This window comes from Sciurus vulgaris, assembly GCF_902686455.1.
Source record: "Sciurus vulgaris genome assembly, chromosome: X".
Classification (NCBI taxonomy): Eukaryota; Metazoa; Chordata; class Mammalia; order Rodentia; family Sciuridae; genus Sciurus; species Sciurus vulgaris.
Window position 1 is genome coordinate 91943049 of NC_136471.1, and position 24050 is coordinate 91967098.

General features: G+C 49.8%; 1 protein-coding gene across 20 annotated transcripts; it reads left to right on the forward strand.

The window, feature by feature from the left end:
- The first annotated feature begins 195 nt into the window (after window positions 1-195).
- On the forward strand, window positions 196-24044 carry FAM156A (family with sequence similarity 156 member A). 20 transcript variants are annotated; one of them, XR_013761152.1, is made up of 6 exons: window positions 259-2258; window positions 3317-3401; window positions 3648-3787; window positions 8480-8572; window positions 13115-13267; window positions 21765-24044. XR_013761152.1 is itself a non-coding variant. In XM_079124195.1 (6 exons), exon 6 carries the CDS (start codon window positions 11316-11318, stop codon window positions 11958-11960), a length of 645 nt encoding a protein of 214 aa, XP_078980321.1. In that variant the 5' UTR covers window positions 259-2258; window positions 3317-3401; window positions 3648-3787; window positions 8480-8572; window positions 10670-11084; window positions 11196-11315; the 3' UTR covers window positions 11961-13095. The 20 variants fall into 20 exon arrangements, 16 of the variants coding, with proteins under 16 accessions (XP_078980319.1, XP_078980321.1, XP_078980322.1 ...); XR_013761153.1 differs by lacking the exon at window positions 8480-8572 and adding an exon at window positions 20424-20540; XR_013761155.1 differs by lacking the exon at window positions 8480-8572 and having other exon boundaries at window positions 21765-22565; window positions 23104-24044.
- Window positions 24045-24050: the final 6 nt, after the last annotated feature.

Consider the following 24050-nt stretch of genomic DNA (forward strand, 5'->3'; position numbering starts at 1 on the left):
CGCGCTCCAGACCAGAACTAGCCGGCCCGTCCCGGAACAGGTGGCCTCCTGTGACCCCTCGCCGGTTCCCACGAGCCCCGCCTATGACGTCACCTCCGCTGCCCGGAGTCTCTTCCCACGGCCTCGGCAAGCATCGCCGCGTCCCGGACCCACGCTCCAGAGGTCGCGAGGGCCCGCGGCGGTGCGCTGCCCGGACGGCGGTGTCGACGCCGCCGCACCGCGGGGCCGAGAAGGGACGCGCGGGTCGCGACCCCCTACCTGGCCGCCCCGCGGAGAAACCCTGCTGCCCCTTCCCGACTCGCACTGCAGCTGCCGCAGCGAACCCAGGTCCCCGTTCTTCTCCCAGGCGTCCCTGCCCTCTGACGCACGCCAGGCCCGCAGACCCCGCCTTCCCAGACGCGGCCGCTCTAGCCTCCGGAGGGCGGCTCTTCTCGGTGGTCTTAACCCTTTCCTTCCAAGCGCCGCGCTGCGTTCCCAGGGCTGAGGCGAGCAGGCGGCGCGCCGGCGAGCGGACGGTGGGACCCGCTCCGGAGAAAGAACGCGCGTGAGACAGCCCGAGTGACACCGAGACAGAACGAGCCCGAGCGACAGAGATAGAGAGAAGGGGGTGGGAGAGAGACTCGGAGAGACAGAGAGCGTGGGAGCCGCAGAAAGACACAGGGAGAGACAGAGAGAGACTGGGAGACGAGGGGGCTGGGAGAGAGAGACGCAGAGGGAGCCAGAGACCCAGAGACCCAGAGACCCAGAGGGAAAGGGAGGCCCGGGGAAAGAGACAGTCTCCCTGGCACCGGCCGGGTGAGAGAAGGAGAAGAGGGTGGGAGAGAGGCTCGGAGAGAACCTCCTGGACCAGGCCAGGTGTGCCTGTGGGTCCTGGGACCGGAGTCCTCCTTTGGCCAGCCGTGAAGGGCGCTTTCTGAGGGGACCGTTGTTTTTCTCAGACGCCCCATCTCGTCCGTATCAGAATGGCGGGTGGACAGTCTGCGTGTGGCGTATTTCTCTTTCTCTAGCCGGGGCCCGGCGTTTGGAAGCGGAGAAATAGGACTGAAACTTCCTGTGGGCATCATTAAGCAGCGGGGTGTGATCGGGCTCGAATCAGTGTTCAACAGGTTCAGAAATAACCTGTTTCCTCGGCATCGCCTCCCACTCCGCCTCATCTCCCACCCCACAATATGAGACAAAATCACTGAAGTGATTTCAAGGAAGGCGACATTTCCCAAATGGAAACGTCAGAGAAAGTCTTCCCAGGATGCGTGAGAGCCAGAGGGATGGGGATGTGACTTAGGAGCAGGCAGGCTCTTAGTAGGCTCTGTGATTCCTGCATTCGCACGCAAGTATTTGGACCATTTCCATCAAATCACTATGCGAGCTGCAGTGTGTGGTGTTCAGAGAGGGAGGGCATCCTTGGTCGTCCAGTCGGCTGCAGTGCAGCCGATCCTGGGGAGTAGACCTCGGTGGGATCAGAAATTTGGTGTCCTGATAGGCTGACAGATTTCCACTGGCATTTCCCTTGTGGTTTCCCTAGATTCACACAGCCCTAAGGGGTGTGTTGCATTTGTGTGTTGACCTGTGTGTGTCAGGGTTGTGTTAGTTTTGTCCAAGAAGGGCGAGTGAGTGGCCTTGCTTGACTGAGCCTCTTGGGATACCAGCAACAGAGAGAAAGGCCAGAGAGCAAGCAGTTCTCTATTTTCAGGAGCAGAATCTCAACAGCTCCCCGTCAAAGGGGGCAGTGTCTCTTAGCCTGGACCATCTTGGCATCTGAGAAAATGTTTTGTGAATTATTTTTGTAGAGAGGCGCTGGTCATGCTCTTTGCAGTCGGATGTCCATTACTTTGGAAATCAGACTTGGGCTTAGGTGAATAGCTGAGTTAAAACTAAGTCCCGGACCCCTTTTGTTGACCTGGCGTGTGGGTGGAAGATAAACTAAAGATAAATGTTCTGTTCTGGGCCGGGCAACCGTGCATTGCAAGGAAAATGTATGTTCTTAAAGTAATGGTCCCGTGCTAACACCCCATCTATATTCGATATTTATCAGATTATGAGAATTTAAAGGTAAGGAGAGCCACGGGTAAGTATAAGATGGCGGATGGGAACTAAAACAGGCGACAAGAGTGAGAGGAGGGATTGGTGTGATGGAAGGTACAGAGATATTTGTATTTTAACAGACCTAGCGGAGAAATGGTCAGCATCACAACCTAGCTGCTTGAGTGACCTTGAGTGAGTGGCTGAACCTTTCTGATCCTCAGTTACCTCATCTGCAAGTAAGGGCGATGATACAGATTGAACCTCCCTCATCTGACACTCCACAATCCAAACTGCTCCCAAACCCCAAACTTTCTGTGAGTGGCTGGGGGGTAACTCAGTGACAGAGGGTGTACTTAGCAGCCTGAAGGTCTGGGTTCACTCCCCAGTGGGCATGCACACATACACACAGTCGCCTTAAAGATAGTGTATGAAACTACCTTTAGGCTACATGCGTACAAGGTGTGTGTGACACACAAATGAATTTCAGTGTGTTAGACGTGGGTCCCCCTCCCCGACGCATCTCATTATGTACCTGCAAATATTCCAAAATCTGAAACACTCTGAAATACTTCTGGCCCTGAGTATATCGGGTAAGGGATAGGTGACCCGCATTATTCCTAGGGCACTACGCCCATGGAGAAGCCCTTTCTGACCACCTGGGCCTCCGGACCTCCTCCGTGTTCTCAGCTCCCCTGGCTCAGGTCCTCTTCCTCATCTTCAGTCTGGCTCCCCGCCCCCACAGACTGGGTGCCCTCTGATGACTCTTACCCTGCAGGAGGTTATAGTGTGCGCGAGTGGATGCAGAAAAGCACTCAATTTCATTTTCCGTCCATCCAGAGTGTTTGTGTCTTTCATCCCCACACTGTTGAGAGTCCAGAGCTGTATGCTGTGAGCACAATAGCCACGTATTCCCCCTTCGAGGGGGATAGGAATTGTCAGACCAGCTGTTTCTCAGCTGGAAAAAATACATTGTGAATGAGTGGGCATGGCAGGTCCTGAGCTTGAATTTTTGCTTTTTCCGGGGAGGTGGGGAGAGAAGAATTGTGTCTTCTATCCCCACTCTCTTCCCAGGTGTCTAGTAACCATGTCAACCCCAGTTTTTGTTTTTGTTTTTTTTTTTTTTTTTTCTGCTTTATACTATACCTTGGACAGAAGGTTACTTGCTCAGGCTGTGCTGTCCTCGGGGTGGGGCTGCTTTGGACACCTCACTGAGGGGACCCCTGAACAGAGTGCACCGTCAGTAAAGACACGTTAGGCGACTATGCCTCACCATTCAGGTTTTGTTGTTTTGTAGGTGAGAGGTGTAGATCTCACTCGGGACACCATCGGCAGCTTTGACGATGTGAACCTAGCGATCAGTGAGTGACCCGGGTGACCAGGTGAGCTCTTCACTTGCAAGAGGAGATTCTTCCCTTGTCTTCCTTCTGCTGCTTCAGCCTCTCCTCCTCTTCACCCTTCCCCTGCCACTACCCCTTTGAACTCCCGCTGTGGTTCCCTGTCTGTGCCACCTATAGGAAGGTCCTGAATGCCATGCCGGGACCACATTTCATTGGTCTTCATTTTCTTCTTTCCCGCTGGAAAGCGGGCATCACTGAGTGTTTGCTAACTTCAATGTTCTTTTGCAGCAGAGCCTCTGAGAAGACTGTCCCCGCCCTTCCTGATAGAGGAGAATAGAACTGATCTGTGCAGGTGACAAAGACACAGAACAGCAGCGTGGCACTGCATGTCTGGAACTCAGGCTCCTTTTTCCCTGGCGTTGTATAAGGTGGGCACACGCTTTTCAGCAGAAAGTGACCTTGCACAGATCTCAGTCATTTATGGTGGAGTTTTGCCATTTCTGGAAATGGAGTTTTTGCCATTTCCCAGTACTGTGTAGTTGATAGTATTATGTGAACTGAGTTCCTCTGAACTGACATGGACTCATTTTATAAGGATACTTGTCATCGTATCAGGCAGAGTTGGGAAAAGTATCGTGTGTCCTTGTCTCGATTGTCAAAATCAGTACAGCTCTCTTCCTAGGGCTCATCACCCCCACACGGTATGCGTTTACTTGTTTGGCTCTCCACCTTCTGCTCACCTATGCTAGAATGCAACCTGATGAGGGCAGGAGGTTTGAGCAGGCTTTGTTGAGGACAGCATTCCAGGCACCAAGAACAGAGCCTGGCACTGGTAAGGGAAGGTAAACGTTGGCTGCAACGGTTGTCTGATCCCTGGACCAGCTCTGGACACATGGGCCAGCCTCCAGGACTTTCCTGGCTGACCTCTCCCTGGCAGGATTACTTTGTAACACGGGATTCCATGCAGGCTGATAAGTCACAGAGGCAGGTGCCCAAGGGAAACAGGCACCTGGAGTCAGACAGGTGCCTGGCATGGAATTCCGCCCCTTTCTTAGGGTTGTTATCCAACTTCTCGGCGCAGGAATTTCCTTCCGTGCAATGTGGGACGGTTGGGATGGTACAGGGTTTGACTTATGAAGTGAGACATATGTGAAGGGCCCCAAATTCTTCTTACTTCATTTGTTGGCTGTTTGTGAATGTCCACTGGGGTTGCGGCTCTGCGATGGGCAAGCCCTGCCAACTCGCTGACCCCTGTTGGCTCCTGGCCTAGGGAGTGAGACAGACAGAACCGTCTGATGCCAGCTGAGTGGGACTGGGGCCGGGAGAGGGCAAATTCAGGGTGCTGTGGGAGCTCAGAGGAAGGTCCCTCATCTAGGGCTTGGGGAAGAGACCAGAGAAGGCCTCCTGGAGGAAGTTCTTTCTAAGCTGGTTCCCCAAGGGTGGATAAGAGGTGAAAGTCTTCGAAGGTGCCATCCCCTCCTCCAAAATCTCTCATCCAAGACTTCCGTGGTCATCCACTCCACTGTCCCCTACACTGGCTGAGGAATGGGGAAATAACCCAGCACTGGCCAGTGTGGAAGAGAGAGAATGTCTGTGGGGGCTTCTGGTCTGCTTCCTTGCTACAGCAGAGATACAGAGAGTAGAAAGTGCCTTCCTGCCCTTGGACATGGGCATGCCTGGATGTCAGTCCTCGAACCGATCTGGCCGAAAGGGAGAGATCTGACAGGTGGTCCTGGGTGGCATTGGTGGATCACCGATTGTACCTGGCCTGGGCCCACCCTTCCTCTTCACCCTGTTTTGTTTGGGTTGGCAAATTTCCTCTCTGCTTAGGTCTGATTTCTCTTTACTCCTTGTCTAATGCTGACTGCCTGAGACAGTGATTGTTGTGGATTTTATCTGAGGGAGCAATATTGTGCAGCGGTCAGGTTTCAGATGATGAGACCTGCCAGTGCCTGTGTGGGACACATTGGAGGAAGGGAGGGCCCCAGGCTATGCTGGGAACCCTAGGGAAGAGAATACAACAATACGCATTAGAATTCTCTGGCCAGCCCAAGAGCCTTTCTTTCTCGGCCCCATTCCTCTTGACCTCACCAGAATGCTGGCCGTTCCTCGGTGGGTTCCCCATCTGGGAGCCGTAAACACACCTCACCTTCTGTTGCGTGGATCCATCCAGTTCAGCTCCAGCTCTGTCATCAGGTCGGTTGGGGCTGCTTCTGCTTTGGTGGATGCCCCGGGACAGGGCATAGAGCACCGGTGTGACTTTTTATTGCTCCCTCTTGGCTTGGCAGTTTTCCATGAATTGGTCCCATCTGCTCTGTTCACACTCATCTCCCCATTCTCCAGACTACTCCCCGGCTCTCTCTCACACACCAGATTCCAGTGTGGGCCCCACCACCGACATCTTTCTCTCCTTAGGCCTCCGATTCCCCATTTGTAAAATGAGACCCAAATGAGATAATGGATGTGGAACTCCCAGCTCACGTTACCTGGCATGTGGAAGACGCTAAATCAACAGAGGCTGTTTTCTATCAAACTTCTTGTCATCCACCTGGCGCTTGATAGTATGGCAGCTCGGTAAATGTTTCTTGGATTGGACTGCAGAAAGATGTGGTATGTTGTGGGTGCGTGAGTCAAGGTTCTCCAGAGAAACCAAACCGATAGGACGTCCACAGGCCTCTGGCATCTGTGCATATCTATATCCATCTGTGGATGGATCGATGGGTTTTCAGGAGTTGGCTCTGTGGGATCTTGGGTACTGTCAAGTCCGAAATCCAGAGGGATGACACGATGGACTTTCATATGACAGTTGCGGTCTTGAGACTGCAATCTGCAGGCGGGCCAGCCAGCCGAGGACTCAGGCAGAGTGTCTGTGTTGCAGTCTTCAGGCTGAGTTGCTTCTGCCTTGGGAAGCCTCGGTCTCTGCTCTTGCAGCCTTCAGCTCATTGGCTGAAGCTCACTTGCGTGATGGGGGCAGTGAACTTTAATTAAAGTCTAGTGACTGTGGAAGTTCAACACCTTCCACAAGTATCTTCACGACAACACCTAGATGAGTGTTTGAGCAACTGGGCACCGTAGCCTAGCCAAACTGACACGTAAGATTCACCAGGGTGGTGGGCAAAGAGGTTGCTGAGGGACATCACCTGCCAAATGGAAGCTCAGACCAATAAACTTGGTGGGTTCGTTCGTGTCCAGTGGCCTTTTCCCACTCTTCAGAGGGAAAAGATGTGTGAAGATGTGTGAAGATGAAGGAAACCCAGAGCCATGGTGCTTGCAAGCAGACATTCGATATGCGATCTTTATCCCACCGGGACAGGGGACTGTTGAAGGAAGGAAAAGGAGTAAGACAATGAAGGAAGGGAAGTCACAGTGATTGACTCGGCTGCTTTCCTTCCCACAAATAGGAGACTCCTCTAGGCCCCGGTGCCTTTGATGCCTCTGGAGAAGAGATCATGAGGACCTTCTTATGTGTGGTTTGAGAATCTTGTGCACATGGAGATAGGACAGTGAGACAGTTCACAGGAATGGTCGGGGGAGAGAGGAAGAGCAAAGAGTGATTAAGACACAGGTCAGTTGTGAACTGATGTTTCCAAAGGCTAGGTCTTTCTTCACGAAAAAAAAAAAAAAAAGGCGTTTGTGCGAATGAATTTCTTTCTGTGAGAATGGCCTTTCCCTATGAGGAAATATGATCCTGGGAGAGTCCCTGTGACATGTGAAAATTGGTTGGGAGGTAATGGAGCTAAGATCAGTTTCCAGATGTTTCACACATAAGTGTTTATTATGTGGGAGGGTGATGGCCCAGAGGATGTAACTGGACTAACTCCTGAGAAACATAGTTTTCAATTACTGACATGTTAAGGGAGACAGACTCTCTCTGGGATGTTTGTCTGGGTTTCTAGGTCAAATGATTTGAAGTATTTATGATATTGTTCTGTGTTTCCCGTCCCGATGTTTGGTTAATAAAAATTCCCAAGTGCCAGTATGCTCTGAAGAAAACCCGTGGATTCTTGGTTTCCAAGTTTGCTAGAAGGACAGAGCCTGGATCGCTGGCCTAAAGCTTCAGTCTGGCATTGCACGTAAAACGTTTTTAGACTCCTCCAGGGCATGTGTGGTGAGAGAATATAGAGAGACGCCCTTCTGGCAAAGTCTGCCCTTTGGGGTTTCTCAACTACCACAGTAAGACCCACATTTTTCTTTCTTTTGAGTACGGTTCTGCAAGCTCTATCACACATGTAGGTAGATGCTCGTGGCCACCACCACAGTCAGGATAGTGTACTCGCCCCTCACCCCCATGGCACTCCCTGTTGCTGCCCCATTGCAGGCACGCCTCCCCTCCCCTACTCCCCGGTGAAAACTGATCTGTTCCCCTGTCCTGCAGTGGTGTGTTTTAGAGAGAGTCATGGATATGAAACCAGGCAGCCTGTGGCCTTCCAAGATGGGCCTCCTCCTTTTAGCATAATGCAACACTTGGTGAACCTCAGACCCATACTCTATTCCTTTTGAATGCTGAGCAGTTTGTCATTGTGTGGATACCACAGTTTGTTTATCCTTTCATCCGAGGAAGGACATTTGTGTTGTCTCTGGTTCTGGATGACTGTGAGGAGAGCTGTTGCAAACATTCATATGCTGGCTTTTGTGGGAACCCACGTTTTCCTTGCTCCAGGGTAAAGGCAGGCCTGGGATTCCTGGGTCCTCAGGTGGAACAAGCGTTTAGCTTATGAGAAAGCGTCAGTCTAGATTCAGAGTGGTTGTACTCTTTTTGCCTTCTCACCAGCAAAGTATGAGAGTTCCAGTTGCTCAGTCTGTACTCCAGCCCTTAGTATTGCCAGGGCTTTTCGCTTTACCCATTGTAGTACCTGTGAGGGGGTACGTCCTCACGGTTTTAATGTTCAGGTCCCTGACGGTTAACGAGGTTGAACATTGCTTGGTGTGCTCATATCCAAGTCTTTTGGGGTTGTCTGTTTTCTTAGCTGATACGTTTTGCAAATGCTTTCTTGCTGTACTCTGGATATAAGACTTGATCACATCTGTGATCCTTACATGTAGCTCCGCTTTTCATTGTCTCGACACACTGTCTTTTCCCAAGCCAAAGTTTGAAATTTTTGTTCCTTCCTTTGTTTTAGAGACGGGGTCACCGTGTATTGCCCAGGCTGCTCTGGAACTGGTGAGCTCGAGTGATCCTCCCTCCTCGGCCTCCCCAGTAGCTGGAACTACAGGTGTGCACCACCATTCCTGGCTTCCATTTTACATTTTGATGGAGTCTGGTTTATCAGTTTTCTTTCTTTCATGGACCGTGCTTTTGCTGTCACATTCAAGACTTACCCTTGCCTATCCTCTGGCCCCAAAGATGTTCTCCTGTGTTGTCTTCTGAGAGTCTTACCTAACTTGGACCTTTGATGTTTAGATGTCTGAAACATTTTCAGTTAGTCGTGCATAAAAATGGTGAGGTTGAGGTTCATATTTTGGCACATGGGTATGCAACGCTTTTGATGGAAAGATTCTCCCTTCTCTTGAGTCCACCTTTGCATCCCTGTCAGAACTCATATTTGTAAGGGTGTGTTTGTGGACTCTGTATTTTCTTCCATTAATCTACCTGTCTGCTCCTTTCCAAGACAGCAGCCTTGATTACTGATCAAATGATGTGACCTCCCCAAATTCATCCTTGTTTTTGAAAATTTAGAAGTTCCAGGTGAAGTGCAGAATCAGATGGTGTATGTACCCAGATCTCCCGCCAGGATCTTGATGGGCATTGCATCAGTTCTCCGGACCAACTTGGGGATAATTAACTTTTTTTTTTTACTACATCAAATCTTCCATGTCATGAACACATTGTTTCTCTCCATTGAATTAGGTCTTCTTTGATTTCTTTCATTAGGATCTTACAGTGTTCTGCAGGTATTTCCTGTGTGCGTGTATGTATATGTATATGTATATGTATATGTATATGTATATGTATATGTATATATATACATACACATATATTTTATATATGTATATATAAAATATATACTTTTTTTGTTGTTGTTGTTCTTGTTGTTGTTGGTGGTGGTTTTGTACATACCTATTCCCTTGTGTTTGGAGCTATGGTAAATGCTAACGTTTTTCAGTTTCATTTTGTGATTTTCCACGTGTTGACCTCGTCTCTTGCATCATTGCTAAATGCACTTATTAGTTCTAGGAGTTTGGGTGGAGAGACGCTGGGGCGTTCCATGTAGGCACGGTCACGGGATTGAAGGCAAGGGGCAGTTTGATTTCTTCCTTTCCCATTTGTGTGCTGCTCCCTTTCCTGACATCGTTGCACTGTCTGGGACTTCCAGCGTGACGTCGAACAGCCGTGGTGAAAGTCGCCACCCTTGCCTTGTTCTCAGCCTTACAAGAGAAAGCATTCAATCCTTGACCTTGCAGGTTTGGGGGCGCATGCCCCTTTAGCAGGTTCGGGAAGTGGTCTTCTACTCCCTGTGTGTCAGAGGATTTCATATCATCCGTGGATTTTGCATCTTGTCGAATGGCTTTCCTTCATACCTTCGTTATCATGCTGTCAATTTTCTTCTTCGCCTGACCTCACCCTCTGTGGATTACGTTCATTTTTGGTTAGCGAGGGAGCCACCGTTGCATTCCTGGTTTGAAACCCACTGGATCGTGGTTTATGGTTCTTTTCGTGTGCTGCTGGGTTGGAGCTCTTACGTTTTTCGTTGAGGAGTTTTGGGCTTATGCTGAGGAAGCACCAGTCTGAAGTTTTCCGGGTATCAGTGTAGTACTAACCTCACAACATCGTTTGGAAGTGTTCCCTCTGCTCTGTTTCCTGGAAGAAATTGTGTACAGTTGGTATGGTATCTTCATTTAATGTTCGGTAGAATTGGCCTGGAGGACTCTCTGGGCCTGGGGATCGTTTTGCAAAGGTTTTTTTTAACTACCAGTTCAATTTCCGTAATTTCTACACTATTTCATCCTGGGTGAATTTTGGTAGCTTACGATTTCCTGGCAACTGGTCCATTTCAGCTGAGCTGTGGCATTTATTTTCGTGGTGCTGATTGCAGTCTGACCATTAGTCCTTTTTGTTTTCTGAGTCTGTAGTGAAATCTCTTCTTTCATCCCTGCTGTTCATACCTTCTTTCCTCCCTCTTTTGCCCCCAGCCATTCCTGCTACGGATTTATCAATTGACTGGACTGATCATTACAAAGAACCAGTTTTCCATTGAATTGAGATTCCTTATTCTCTTTTCTCCCCCTCCGCCCCCTCCGCCGCCCCCCCTACCTCCTCGTGTGTGTTGTTTGTATTGTCCTGGTTTTATCTCCTGTTCTCTTTTTGGTAGAGGAAATTCTTATTTACACATATTGGGACTTTTGAGGTGATTTCCATCAGCATGAGCAGCCTTTTTAACTAGATGTAAAGCCACTGATCATGAAGGCAAAAATTCCAAAGGGCGTGTCACCATGCTACAAATACGTGCAGTTTACTCAAAGTCTACTTGATGAAAGTATTCGAATGCTTATGAGAAGAGCACGTGTTAGTCAGGCATTGTTTGTTGTTCTTATCATCGTTCCTGAGACTGGGTTACAAAGAATCTGCAAGGAGTTAACCTCGTTCAATACGTTTCGCCATTTTACATCACATGCCTCATGGATGCAATCAATGGTGCCATTTCTCAAACCTTTATGATACGCCATTCAGCATTCTAAGCTCTGGACATGTGCTATCTCATGTCATCCTCGGAGGAAGCCTAGGAGGTGGGTCACATTATCAGCCCCATTTTACACCTAGGAAGCAGAGGGACAGAAAGGTTAAGTAAGATGAATAATCACGGGTTTTCTTTCTTCTCTTGTCACCCTTTGTTGCAGTCTGGTGTGTTCTGGCCACACGCTTTCCTCGCCACCTCTTAGCTATTCGAAAACCTCCAGCTTCACCTTCCCGGCTAGACCCCCGGGCTGGGCAGAGCTTCTAGCTCTGACTCAACCCCCATGGATCCACTCCAGAAATGGAACCCAGCATTGGTTTCTGGATCTTCCCAGGTGACCACTGGGGAGAACTCGCAGGAGGGCGCGGCAGCCTCTCAGCCTTCTTCCTCAGAACAGCTAATTATGGGCCTCAGTGGCCTGAACCCCAGTCCTGGCTCTGGCCTCCCTGCCCCTCTGCCAGAGGGGCTGTTCCAACAGCAGTACAGGGAGGAGAAGACCCTGCGGGAGCGGCGCTGGGAGCGGCTGGGCTTCCCTCAGAGGAAGAAAGCATTCCTGGGTCACCTGAGACGCAGGCACCGTGATCACATGGCACCTTACCCCGTGGAAAGGGAGACCCGAGTCTACCCCACAGGCGACAGAGCTCAGAATCGGTTCCGATGTGAATGTCGCTACTGCCAGGGCCACAGGCCGAGTATTTCTGGGATCTCTGGCGAGAGGAACGGGGCCCCCAACCCTTCCTCCTGGGAAACGCTAGTGCAGGGCCTCAGCGGCTTGACCCTCAGCCTGGGCACCAACCGGTCTGGCCTTCTGCCAGAAGGGGCACAGCAGCAGCAGCAGGAGCAAGAGGAGAAGTGCCAACTGGAGAAGCAGCAGGAAAGCAAGAGAATGTTTCAGAGGCTGCTCAAGCAGTGGTTGGAAGAAAACTGAGAGCCCCCTGCCCCCTTTCATGGGGCGGAGACCTGAAGGGATTCAGACAGTGCTATGTTGCTAGCTCCTGGGGGTGGGCTCCTTTTGGGGACCAAACAGTCAGCTGTTGTCGCAGGAGTCCCAAGACTAGTTTTATGACTGGAATCCCGCTGGCATGAGATTTGACCCACTCCCAGGGAGGTCCTCATCTTCCTGCCTGTCATCTTTGAAGCGCTGTGAGGCATCCTGGGGCAAGGGAGACTGCACGCCAGTGGACCTCACCTCATCCCATATGGCTCCCATGCCGCATGTTGTCGCTTTCCCAGCCTGGATCTGCGTCTTTGCTCCCTTCCTTGTTGTCAGTAAGATATAAGATGTCTATGTAGTGTGAATGCCTTGTTCATGTCCTCGTGCTTTTGTGCCATTTTATCGACTGCCTCCCAGGAGCAGTGCTAGGGCTGTTTGAAATGGCGGTGCGCAACACTGAGATCCAGGTTCAAGAATCTCCAGCTAAACAAAGTGTGGGAGATGGGTGCGGAATTGGAACTTGGTGGTTCACCATTGTACTGTCTGTGTAAACTATTATGAATATGATAAGCTAACTGTAAGTAAATGTTTCCCTGCTTCTTAACAATTGAGTAGTATTCTCCTGCGCAGGACTTTCTGATGGGGTACCTCACCGTCAATACCAAATAAATACGTGTATGAAAGGAAAGTAACTTTAGGATTCGGGTTTGTTGATCGATAGTGGTTTGTTTCTTGTCAGACCTTGACATCCCCGACCAGTGGACCAGAGCGCGTCAAGAGGAGCTCTGCCTGTGGAGATTCGGAACAGGGGAGAAGGGGGGCTCGAGAAACCTATCCGGTCATTGTTTGTTTGAGGTGCTGTGGTGGGACCAGCATTCAGACCACTCGGTCAGCAAGGCTGGAAGCAGGGTCCCCAGATCCCCGTAGGAGAGCCCCTGCTAGTTGCCGCTGGTGCCCTGGCTGAGGGGTCCAGGGGCCGTTCCTTGTTGCCCAGTGCGCTGGTTTGGTGAAAGTGAACAGCAGTTTCCCACCTGCTTCCTGAGAACCAGAGCATCACTGAGTTATTTCAAAATCGTATCTGGATTTAGACACGTGTCTTTTAATTTCAGGAAGCCTGAGTGATTAAATCTCCCTGTTTTCCCCTACAGAAGCCCGCGACGTGTACCCAGCCATGGACCGTGTGATTCCTCTGAGCCGAAAACAAATTCTGCTTTGTGTCAGTCTGTTTTTAGGGAGGCCCCAGGACTATATTGCTGCAGAAATCTGCATGTCTCCTGCCAGCACAAGTGGATTGAGAACAGGTAAGTTCCTTAGATTTTCAACTTGGGATCCCGTCAGAGAACTCAAGAGTTAAACTGACCTGATCAGGATCGTCTCCCAGCTCCAGGGGAGAAGGTAAATAAAGAAGGGCATTTCTTTCCCGAAACTCACCTAAAGGCCTAAATTCTAGACCGGGGATTCCGCAGTGTTCAGAAGGGATGACAGGGTGATGCACGTTGGCTGCTTCTTTACTAGGTGTCAGACAATATCCTGTGTGTTTCTATATGTTAGCTCCTTTTATCCCCACCACAGACCCATCCCTTAGGAACAGTGTCAGTTCCACAGTAGAGAGCTTGGCCAGGGTCACATGGGCAGCAAGAGGTGGAACTGGCATGCAAGCCTAGGCAGGGTGGATTCTAGCTGGCAACCGGAACCTGTTCCCCTCTGTAATGGCTATTGTGACGTCGCTTTACTGTCCTCTCATGCCTTTGAGGACCAAGTCTTGGTAAGATGCGTCGTTGAATCCTCACCACAGTGCAATGGGGCAGGAATTCTTATTTGTTGCCGAGAGTCCGTGGAGGTCGTAAAGTGGTGGCCAGAGATGCAAGCCTTTGTCTGACTCCCCACACACCGAATCACACTCCTCAGACCTCCCAGATCAGTTCATTGCCCACGCCAGCTCTGAGATGCCAACGGCGACCACGTGTTGAACCAATGCCCCGGGGTTTAAGTTCCACACTTGACCTCCCCCTATGCTATGCCATGCTGACTGTTGTGGTGGGAAAATGAGGAGGAATGGTGGCATTGGTCCCTGCCTCAGGCATGGAGCATTTAATCAGGGAGGAAGATTGGGCACTATCTCGGTCTCTTTTATAACAAGATACTACAGATTGGGCAGTTAATACAGAAGAGAAAGTTATGTCTCATAGTTCTGGATGCCTGGAAGTCCAAGATCAAAGTACCTGCATCTGGTTTCTGGTGAGGACCTCCTTCTCACATGGCAGAAGGTGGAAGGGCGAGTGGAGATGAATGTCGTTCCTTACATGGCAGTGGAGCCAAACCCGTTCACACGAGCCCCCCTTTAACAGAATTAATCCGTTCATGAGGGTGGATCCCTGGGGACCTAAGTACTCCGCGGTAGGCCCCACCCCACAACACTACCACATTGGGGTTTAAGTGTGCACATCAGTTTCAGAGGGGACAAAAATGTTCAAACCATAGCACGCACCCACGGATGGGCTAGAGAGCAGGCAGTCGATACCCTGTTGGGGGACAGTTGGTCCACGATGAGCGGAGTGGGAAGGAGCCCTGCTGGGTGAGGCAGACGGGGAGGGCATGCAGAGGAATTCATTACTACAGAGCGAACCAAAGTATGCAGGAGATCCTGTGGAGAATGGCACCATATCCCCGCCTCCAAGTGTTTCTCCGTATACCCATGGATGGGTTGTCGGAGGGGTTCTGGGAGTCATGTCTCAGACATCAGACTATCCAAAGCTACAGGCTAAGAGCTGGAATCTCTTGATGTCCACAGACATCCAGCATGTCAAATTCTAAACCAGACACTGAATGAAAGGTACCAGCAGGCAAGAAAACATTGGAACGGAGTAGGGTTGCAATGGAATGCACAATTATAAAAACCTGGACAGGCTTAGAGCATTCCTATGAAATGGAGGGAGGAAATGAAAAATCTTTCCACACGTGAGAAGCCAGGCCCAGCTGACTTTGGGGGTGAATTCTATCTGACATTTAAAGAAGAAATAGTACCAATCCTTTGAAGACTCTTCCAGAATGTGTGGGGGTGGGGGGGCATTTCCCAGCTCATTCTGTGAGACCAGTGTTTATTTCTGCTACTAAAGCCAGAGAGAGACATCACGAGAATATGGCAGACCAATAGCCATCGTAAATATCGACACAAAAGGCTGAAGAAAATATTAACGAGTCAGGTGTGGAGGTGCAAACCTGTAATCCCAGCTATTTGGGAGGCTGAGGCAGAAGGATCAAAAGTTTCAAGCACCTTAGCGAGGCCCTGCCGCAAATTGAAAATTATTTGTACAGGGCTGGGAGTGTACTTCAGCGGTAGAGTTACATGTCTAGCATGCACGGGGGTGGGGGGGCTGGGTTTCATCCTCAGTAACACCAAAAATAAAGAAAACATTCACAAATCCATTCAAATTTCAATTAAGGTCATCCACCGTGTTAACATAGTAAAGGACATAAGCCGCATCATCATCTTGATAGAAAAAGAAAAGGCATTTGACAAAGTCCAAAACACATTCGTGGAAAAAGAATTTCTCAACCAACCCTACATGGTTGGAAGGAAAGTTTCTCAACCTATAAAGAGCACCTACCATAAACCTACAGCTGACATTACATATCGTAGTGAAATAACAAGCACTTTTCCCATAAGACTGAGAACAAGGCAAGGATGCTTGCTCCTACCATTCTCTCCAGCGTGGCACCACAGGTTCTATCTGGCACAGTCACATAAGAAAAAGAAGTGGAAACGTGGCTACATCAGAAAGGAAAATACATGTCCACACAGAGATGGGCTGTGGTTCGTCCCCTCCAAAATTCATGTTGAAATTGAATCCCCGTTTTGAGATCTTGAGAGTTGGGACCAGGAGGGGCCTGTGAGAGGTGGTTAGTGCTCTGCCCTCACCAATGGATCAGTCGGTTCGTGCGATTAATAGATGAATTGGCTAAGCAGTTAATGGGTTAATATGGAGAGTGGGTCTGCTGTGAAAGCCAGTTTGGATGGTACTCTCTCATGCTCCATGTCTCCTTGCCACAAGATGCCCTACTCCACCTGGGGACCCTGCCAGGGAGAAGGCCATCGCCAGATGGGGAACCTCGACTCAGAACCATGAGCCAAAATAAACTCTTTCCTTTATACCTCCCCAAGTTGAGGATATTGGCAACAGCAAACAGACTAAGACAACGTGTACTCCATGTTCACTGCAGCACTATTCATGATGGCCCCGGAGTGAAAACAATTAAATGTCTGCCAGTTGTTGAAGGTATAAATAAAAGGTGGAAAAAAATAAAATGAAAAATGAAGAAGTGGAATTCGGATATCCATATAGTAGAATATTAATGAGCAAATACAGGGACAAACCACTAATATGTGCTATGGCTTGTTTGAAACTTGAAAATATTTTGCTAATGGCCAGAACCTGGGGTGTGGGGGGGGCGGTCCGGGGGGAGGACCACTTCTTGCATGAGTCAGTTTATAGGGAATGCCTGGGCTTGGTGGTAGTCATGGAGATTGACCGCTACATGGGTAGGAGGGAATCTTTTGGGGGGAGGGGATAGAAGCATCCTGAAACAGGATTGTGGTGATGGTTGCACAACCGCACGAATGTACTCAAAGTCACTGCATTGTACCTTTAGTCGCATGAATTTTATGGTATGCCTCAATAAAGCTGTTTTTAAAAATGTAATGCACACGTGCAAGTTAGTCAGCGGGGAAAGGTGTGCAGTCGTTTCTTTACAACAGTAAGGAATCTGCTGCTCTTTCCCTCTCCTGGGTCCTGCCTACATTTGCTGCTTATTTCCTACATCCTCCATGTGCACTTGATGCTCCAGCCAGACGGTGGCACTTGTGCACAACTGGGTAGAAGGTGCGCTGGTGAGCGTGCAACGTGACTGTGTGTGTGCACAGACGCGTGCACACCCATATGCCTGCGCACGACCGTGAGCACGATTCCATAACCGCGGCCAGGCTCCCATAATCCATCCTGCGTCCTAAATTCCATGAACGTCATTTTTTACTCACGAATCTCTCAAGGATCCGGCTTCGGTCTCCCTGGCAACCAGCCTCACCTCTCAGCTGCAACCTCTGTTCCCAGGAAGACATCCGAGCAGGGAGGGCTGTTGTCTCATCCCCTGCCTGAATAAGCGACCCTGTGGAGGTGAGCAGCAGCACGGTTTCTAAGACAATGGCATTCAGAGGCCTCATCACCTGTGAGGCCCTCCTCCTCCCCTCAGCCATCAAGTAGGAAAGGGGACTTTGTGGAATAAACACAGTCCTGACTCCTTGAGATTTCTCTACATATGCCTACAAAATGAATGGCTCAAACCTCCACAGCTCTCCACAGGGAAGATACCTAATCAACCTTTTCGGGAAAAAAGTTCAGTGACAACGAAAGAGACTATCAAGCTCAAGATTGTATTTGAAAACAAAACAGGTGAGGAGGAGTGTGTGTTTATGAGTCTCAGCCTCAGCTGTGCACGAGATCTCCCGTGGAGTGATTTGAAGAACAGATGCAGGGCCACCATCCCCAGAGATGCTGATTTAGTCAGTCCTGAGATGCCCCCTGCCCCACCCGCGGGGCATGAGTGTCACCTTAAGCTCCACTGAGGAAAGCCTAGGCTGCAGCTGTGAGAAAGGACCCGTCTTTATAGGAGGAAAACCAAAATCAGAAATGAGAGGCCCCTCCTTATAAAGGAAAGCAGGTTTTCATCATTCACTGCTGTGCCGAACAGATTTCTTAAGCTAAGGAATGGGAAAAAAATGTTTCACAGGAAATGCATGTTTCCAAACTTACACTACCCTTGTGGATCTCTGTATTTCTGCAATGGCAGTTTTGATGTGGAAACCCTGCGTTTGCTAATGAAACGTGAGATTCTTTATTTCTTCTGATGATCCCTTGTGCTTGGGTTCTTTTCACAGTCCGTGAACTGTCGTACAGCACCTTCATGAGATACAGCACAGCAGTTATTTGAAAAAGGAAGATGGCTCCAATTTGTGTCAGTTGATGTGTGCGAACCAGCTCTTAGGCACACTTGCTAAGTGTGTTGAGTTGCATTTGCGACACTTTATGACACTTTGTAATCAAATTAATTCCTGTGTTAGGTAACAGTCCAAATAGTGCCAGGAAAATTGATGGTGAACAATAAGACGCAGCAGTGCCTTATTTCAAGCACAGACGTGGAGAGGTGTTTCCCTAATCATTCTTTTCTTTTTTATCTTACTTGCAGATTCCTTTTAAAAAATTCTTCTTTGTTCTTTTTAGTTATACATGACAGTAGAATCAATTTTGATATATTCAAACAAGCATGGACTATATCTTATTCTAATTAGGATCCGAGTCTTGTGGACACAGACAATGGTGAGATTCGCTGTGGTGTATTCATAGGTGTACATAAGAAAGTTTTGTCAGAGTCATTCCACTGTCTTTCCTATTCCCATCCCCACCTCCCGTCCCTTCACTCCCCTTTGTCTAAACCATGGACCGTCTGTTCTTCCCCTGCCCCCACCCTTTGTTGTGGGTTAGCATCCACACATCAGAGAGAACATTCGACCTTTGTTTCTTGGGGGTTGCCTTATTTCACTTAGCATGATAGTCTCCAGATCCATCCATCTACCGGCGAATGTCATAAAGTCACTCTTCTTTATGACCGAGTAATATTCCATTGTGTGTGTGTGTGTATATATATATACCACAATTTCCTCATCCATTCATCTCTTGATGGGCATCTAGGTTGGTTCCATAGCCTACCTATTGTGAACTGTGCTGCTATAAACGTGGGTGTGGCTGCGTCAATGTAGTATACTGATTTTAAGTCCTTTGGATCCATACCGAGCAGTGAGATAACTGAGTCAAATGGTGGTTCCATTCCTAGTTTTCTGAGGAATCTCCATACTGCTTTCCAGAGTGGTTGCACTAATTTGCAGTCCCACCAACAACGTATGAGTGTACCCTTTCCCCCACATCCTCAACAATGTTTCTTGTTACTTGTATACTTCACAATTGCCATTCTGTTTGGAGTGAGGTGAAATCTCAGTGTAGTTTTAAATTTGCATTTCTCTAATTGCTAGAGATGTTGAACATTTTTTCATACATTTATTGACTGTATGTTTTTCTTTTTAGTTCCTTTGCCCAATTACTGATTGGGTTATTTGTGGGTTTTCTTCCTTCCTTTCTTTTTTTTTTTTTTTTTTTTTTTTTGAGTTCTTTTTATATCCTGGAAATTAATGCCTTGTCTAAGGTGCGGGTGGCAAAGAGAGTCTCCCATTCTGTAGGCTTTCTCTTCACACTCTTGATTGTTTCCTTTACTGTGAAGAAGCTTTTTAGTTTGATACCATCCCGTTTATATAATCATTCTTTTCCTAGCTGTTTCTTCTGCATAGTGCTTGGATGAAACCCAGGGCCTGGCGCGTGCTACCCTAGCACTCTACCACTGACCTCCAGCACCAGCCCTGTCTGTTGAGTTCTTAGAGCAACTGAGGATTTCAGCCACCCAGATACATTACAGGGCCCAGGCCTCTGCTTGGAGTTTGTGGCGGGGGCTATCCAAACCAGGGCATATGCCTGGGCTCAAGGTGTGTCCAGAGAGTCTCTGCAAAGAACAAAACCCTCATAGGAGACTTTCCTGGCATCTGTGCCAATGTGGGCTTCATGGTTGGCCTTTTTCAGAGAGTCCCAGGGAAGCAGTGAGGTGGTCGTGATCAAATGGAGCAGCATTCCCAGGCTTGCGGCTTAAGAGATCGCATGGGTGGCAGTGCCTACCACGAGACATGGGACGTGGGTTTGGGGTCACCTGATGATTGCACGGTTTGAGGGATAATCTGAGTGGAGGTGCTCCAGAAGCTGTGTCCTCTAGAGGCTCTGGGGGTCAGCTGAGGGTTCTTACATAGAGTTGGCCACGTGGAGCCATCAACATGCAGGGACATAAGAATTGTAACAAGTTGGATTTGATAAAAGGTCTGGGTGTAGATTTGGTCACCTGGAATCATATGTAGAGTGATAAGTGTCCCGGGCAAAGGTCAGAAACCAAGAAGAATCATGGTTTTTCAGGTGACCCAAGAAAAGGGACCAACAGGAAGACTTACAAATAGTGGTCTGAGGGGTAGGAGAAAGCTGGGGTGCCGCTGTCACAGATGTCACTCTGAGGAAGCAGAGTGTACCGAAAGGAGGAACGTTGTCTGTGGCCGGGACAGCATGGGGCAGGCTGGTTTGGCAATGTGTAACTGGCTGGAGAGCTTCAGCTGGGGGATGTGCCACAGATGTGAGGGCACACTGAGGAAGACAGGGAGAGGTGGCCAAAAAGTATTCCACTGTAGTCTACACTTACAGTAAGCTTGGCTTATAAAGAGGCAGAGGCACTGGATACTAGAAGCTGAGGGCCGTGGGCTTCTCAGGGTGCGGTCCTTTCTGTTCCCCCAAAGGACCTGTGAAAAATAACATACTGCAGGTGCCACCAATCTGTGATCATCATGAGGACTGGTGAATAGACAACAAAGACGTAGAGAGTTGGGACGAGCCCCGGGAGTGGTTCCTCATACACCAAGAATGGAGGCGCAGTCATAAGGTAGGTCATGAGGTAGGGGTGGGGGTGCAGGAAGGCTGCCATCATCCCTCCTGCCCCCATTCTTGCCTCTGTGACGCATGGTGTTGAGGGCAGAGAGTACTACATCTTCTATGGGAAAGGTCTAATTGGGTGGTGTCATGGGAGAGTCCAAGATTGAGTTCACTCAGGAGAGTGGCATCAGGGGGAATGTTTGGCCTATTTGGAAACAATGCAAGTAGGAGGAATCCAGCTGGGCAGTGGGGAGGGCACAAAGCAGTCTTTTAGAGGACCTTGGGTTTGGGATGAGAGGCGAGGGGCAGGGGCACTTGGCTGGTTTGGAGATTCAGACTGAATGCCTGGGACAAAGATACTTCTTTGTCCAGGAGGGTGGCGGCATGGGGAGCTGGGAGCAGCTGGGAGAGGTTGCCTTGTCTGTGGCAAGCCTCTGCAAAACTCTGGCATGATCATGAGATTGGCCTCCGGGTCTCACAGCTGCCAGCTTGGAGGCTGTACTTTGGGGCCCTCCAGGGTGAGCAACTGACTGGCTCAGCCCAAACGGGTCAGAACTGAACTCCCTTGTGATTCTGGCCTCTGCAGTGCTAGGGTGTCAGTCTGAGTTCTCAGCTCACTAGAAGGGGTGCAGGGCCCAGTACCGGTGTGGTAAAGGGAGAGGACCAAGTCTGGAGGTTCAGAGATCTTACCGAGGGCCACTTGTGTCAGCCCGCCATCAGATTACTGAGGTGTGTGCTCTCCAGTAGAGGAGCAGGGTCCAATCCAAGAGAAGATTTTGGCACCATCGGGACCTGAAGGCCTTTGCCATGGAAACTCCATCTTTGCCCAGCTCCTCAAACTGTGTGCTTTGGTGGAGTAGCAAGGTTCCGGATCTGAAAGGGAGCTGCCACAGGCTCACCTTGATGGGAGGAGACCAGAAGAGGCTGGTCCATGACAAGGGGAGAACTGAGCCTTTCCTCCACACGACTCCATTAGAGGTACCCAGGATGAGCCGCAAGAGCCCTGGTCACCCCCCCCACCCCCCTCCCCACCCCCGCCCGGGGCCTGTGTCCTGGCTTGCCTTCGCCAGACTCTTGGGTCTCACAGTAAGATGTGAGGTAGGCTACTGTTGTTGTAGAACCAAGCGAGGCAAAAATTGGGTACACCAATGTTTTCTAAATCATACAGCTCCATATAAAGTAAGGATGTCCTCTCTGATTTCATGTAAGCTGTCTCCTGTTGCTTCTATTATAGAATGGGGATCCTGGAAAGAAAACACATCCAAAGGAGCCAAAGAAAGCCCACTTGCTGGAGTCAAGAGTTGAGACATGCCCCTGAGTAGGAGAAATTCCTTGATTCTCCCCTGGGACAAAGGGCAGCGCTGAACACATGGGCATGCGAGGTCCAGGAGAAATGAAGGATAGGTTATCTGACAAAATGATACGGTGGGCAAGAGATCCCGGGAGGTATTTCTGGGTCAGTCCAGAACGACTGAAATATCAACTGTTACCTCTCAACCCTTGGGCAAAGACTGGCATTACTGAACTTGAAAACAAACGGTAATAAGGAAAGAAGCACTTCTTTTAATAAGAAACACTGGCTTTCTGCAACTCCTCTGAAGGTCATTTCCTGGCTCAGAAGAATTTTCTGAGTCCAAGCTCTAGGGTACAGAGCCTGGGAAGTAGGGTCTGTGTTGCTAAAGACAGTGGAGCCTGGCACATCTTGGGGAGTGCAATGACAGGCCTCCAGGAGGCCCTGGGCTCACCTCAGGAAAGCTCATCAGATGCTCCCCTCTGTGTCTGTCTTCTGGTCCTCTCCACTTTCCTTGCTGTTCTCTGGGTCAGTCCATGGGGGTAAAAAAATTCCTGGGTTAAAAGAGCAGAGGCCAGGAGGCCCCATTCCCCCATTCAGGTGGAGATGGGGAGCTGGTAGAGATGGTGTGCAGAGGCCACAGATTCACTGGTGCCCCCTCCGACTGATCTGATCTTCATCATGAGTGTCTACCCTCTGTCCTGGATAGTAAAGGGAGAGACCACCAGACTGGTGTCTGATTGGGTAAGTGTCTCCCCATGCTGTCATGTGAATGGTCCATTTGACTAAGTACTCAATCTGTTCTGTGAAAATGCTCAGTCTCTCAGATTTCCAACCCCACCTCCCTACTCCCTCTTTTCCATGATGACAAAAGAGCCTGTGTGGCTTTTGAGTGCCTGTGCTGATGCAGGAAGTGAGCCTATGACATTCTCATGCTGCTCACCAGTGTCCTGTCACTCCTGAGGCCTGGATGTCTCTTACCTCTCGGGTCCTGCTGGTGACACTGACCTGCTGGCTCATGTCTGTGTCCGGTGCAACTTGCATTTGTATCTTTCTCCTCTTCCTCGGGACCTGGTGCTCCCTGGCTGACTCAGCCTCTGCTGGTGTTGGTGGCATTTCTGGAATCTGCCATCCATCTGTCTCATCCTCCATCCTGCCCCCCTCCAGGGTCGCCCACTTCACTGCCTCGACTGCGGGGTCACCTAGTCCCTAGGTGGGTTAGGCTTCCTTCATAGTAGCTCCCCTGGCTCTTCAGTCAGCCACTTTCCACATTCCCCTTCAGGGACTGCAGCCCCCCACCCCCATCCCCGGGGTCTCACTGGCAGCACAGAAGGAACCAAGACCAGCTCTATACATGGAAGTTCCTCAACTCCAGCCATCCCTGTGTCCATGGAGGCTACTGGGTCATTCTGCAAAGTGAACTCTCGCAGGTCCCAAACGCATGTGGGGTAAAACCCTCTTTTGCGTGGAGTCCCTGTCCTCTTCTCTGACACGCTTCCTTGTCTGAGATGTCTGACTCTGCGTGCCACCGCCTCTGAGGACCTTCTACCCCATGGGACTGCAATGGAGCACTTTCTTTGCCTTGTGTTCAATGTTGACCCAAGCCTTGCCCTGCCACATGTGGGTCAGAAAGGGCATCCTTGGGCATTACGGGAAAATGTCTGTCACCCCTCCGTCAAGTGTACATATATAATAAACAGAAAGATAAAGAACAGAATGGTCAAATGTGCCAAAGACACCTAAGACCTCAGCTAAGACGTGCATAAAGAGGTGTCCCATGGGTTTGGCTACACGATCATTACTAGTGGCCTTGACAAGACCCATTTCGTTGAGTTGACAGGGACAGAAAAGCTCTGGTAACAGAGTTGAGGAGGGAATGGTCTCAGAAGCTGAGGCTGTTTTGCATTAGCAGATAAAGTGCCAGTAGCTGCTGAAGGACATGTGGGTAGGGCTGAGTTTTCTTCCCCCTTTCTCTGTGGCATGTTCCAGGACAGAGGGAGCACTGGATGGTTCAGGAAAGAGGTGTGATCATTTCAGGAGCAAAGTCTCGAGAAGGCTGGAGGCCTGGCATCCTGAACCGAGGCCAGGGGGATGGTCACGGTTAGGAGTGTTGTATGCAGAGAGGTGCAGAGAACGCCAGGCCAGGCGCGGACAGAGTTGGCTCTGAGGGAGGCCCTTGAGAATTCCCACCCCAGTGCTTCTGCCACCTCAACGAGAACCTTTAGGGGG

Excerpts from the sequence above, each read along its gene's own strand:
- FAM156A (XM_079124193.1), top strand. The coding sequence starts at position 11,316 with ATGGATCCACTCCAGAAATGGAACCCAGCATTGGTTTCTGGATCTTCC.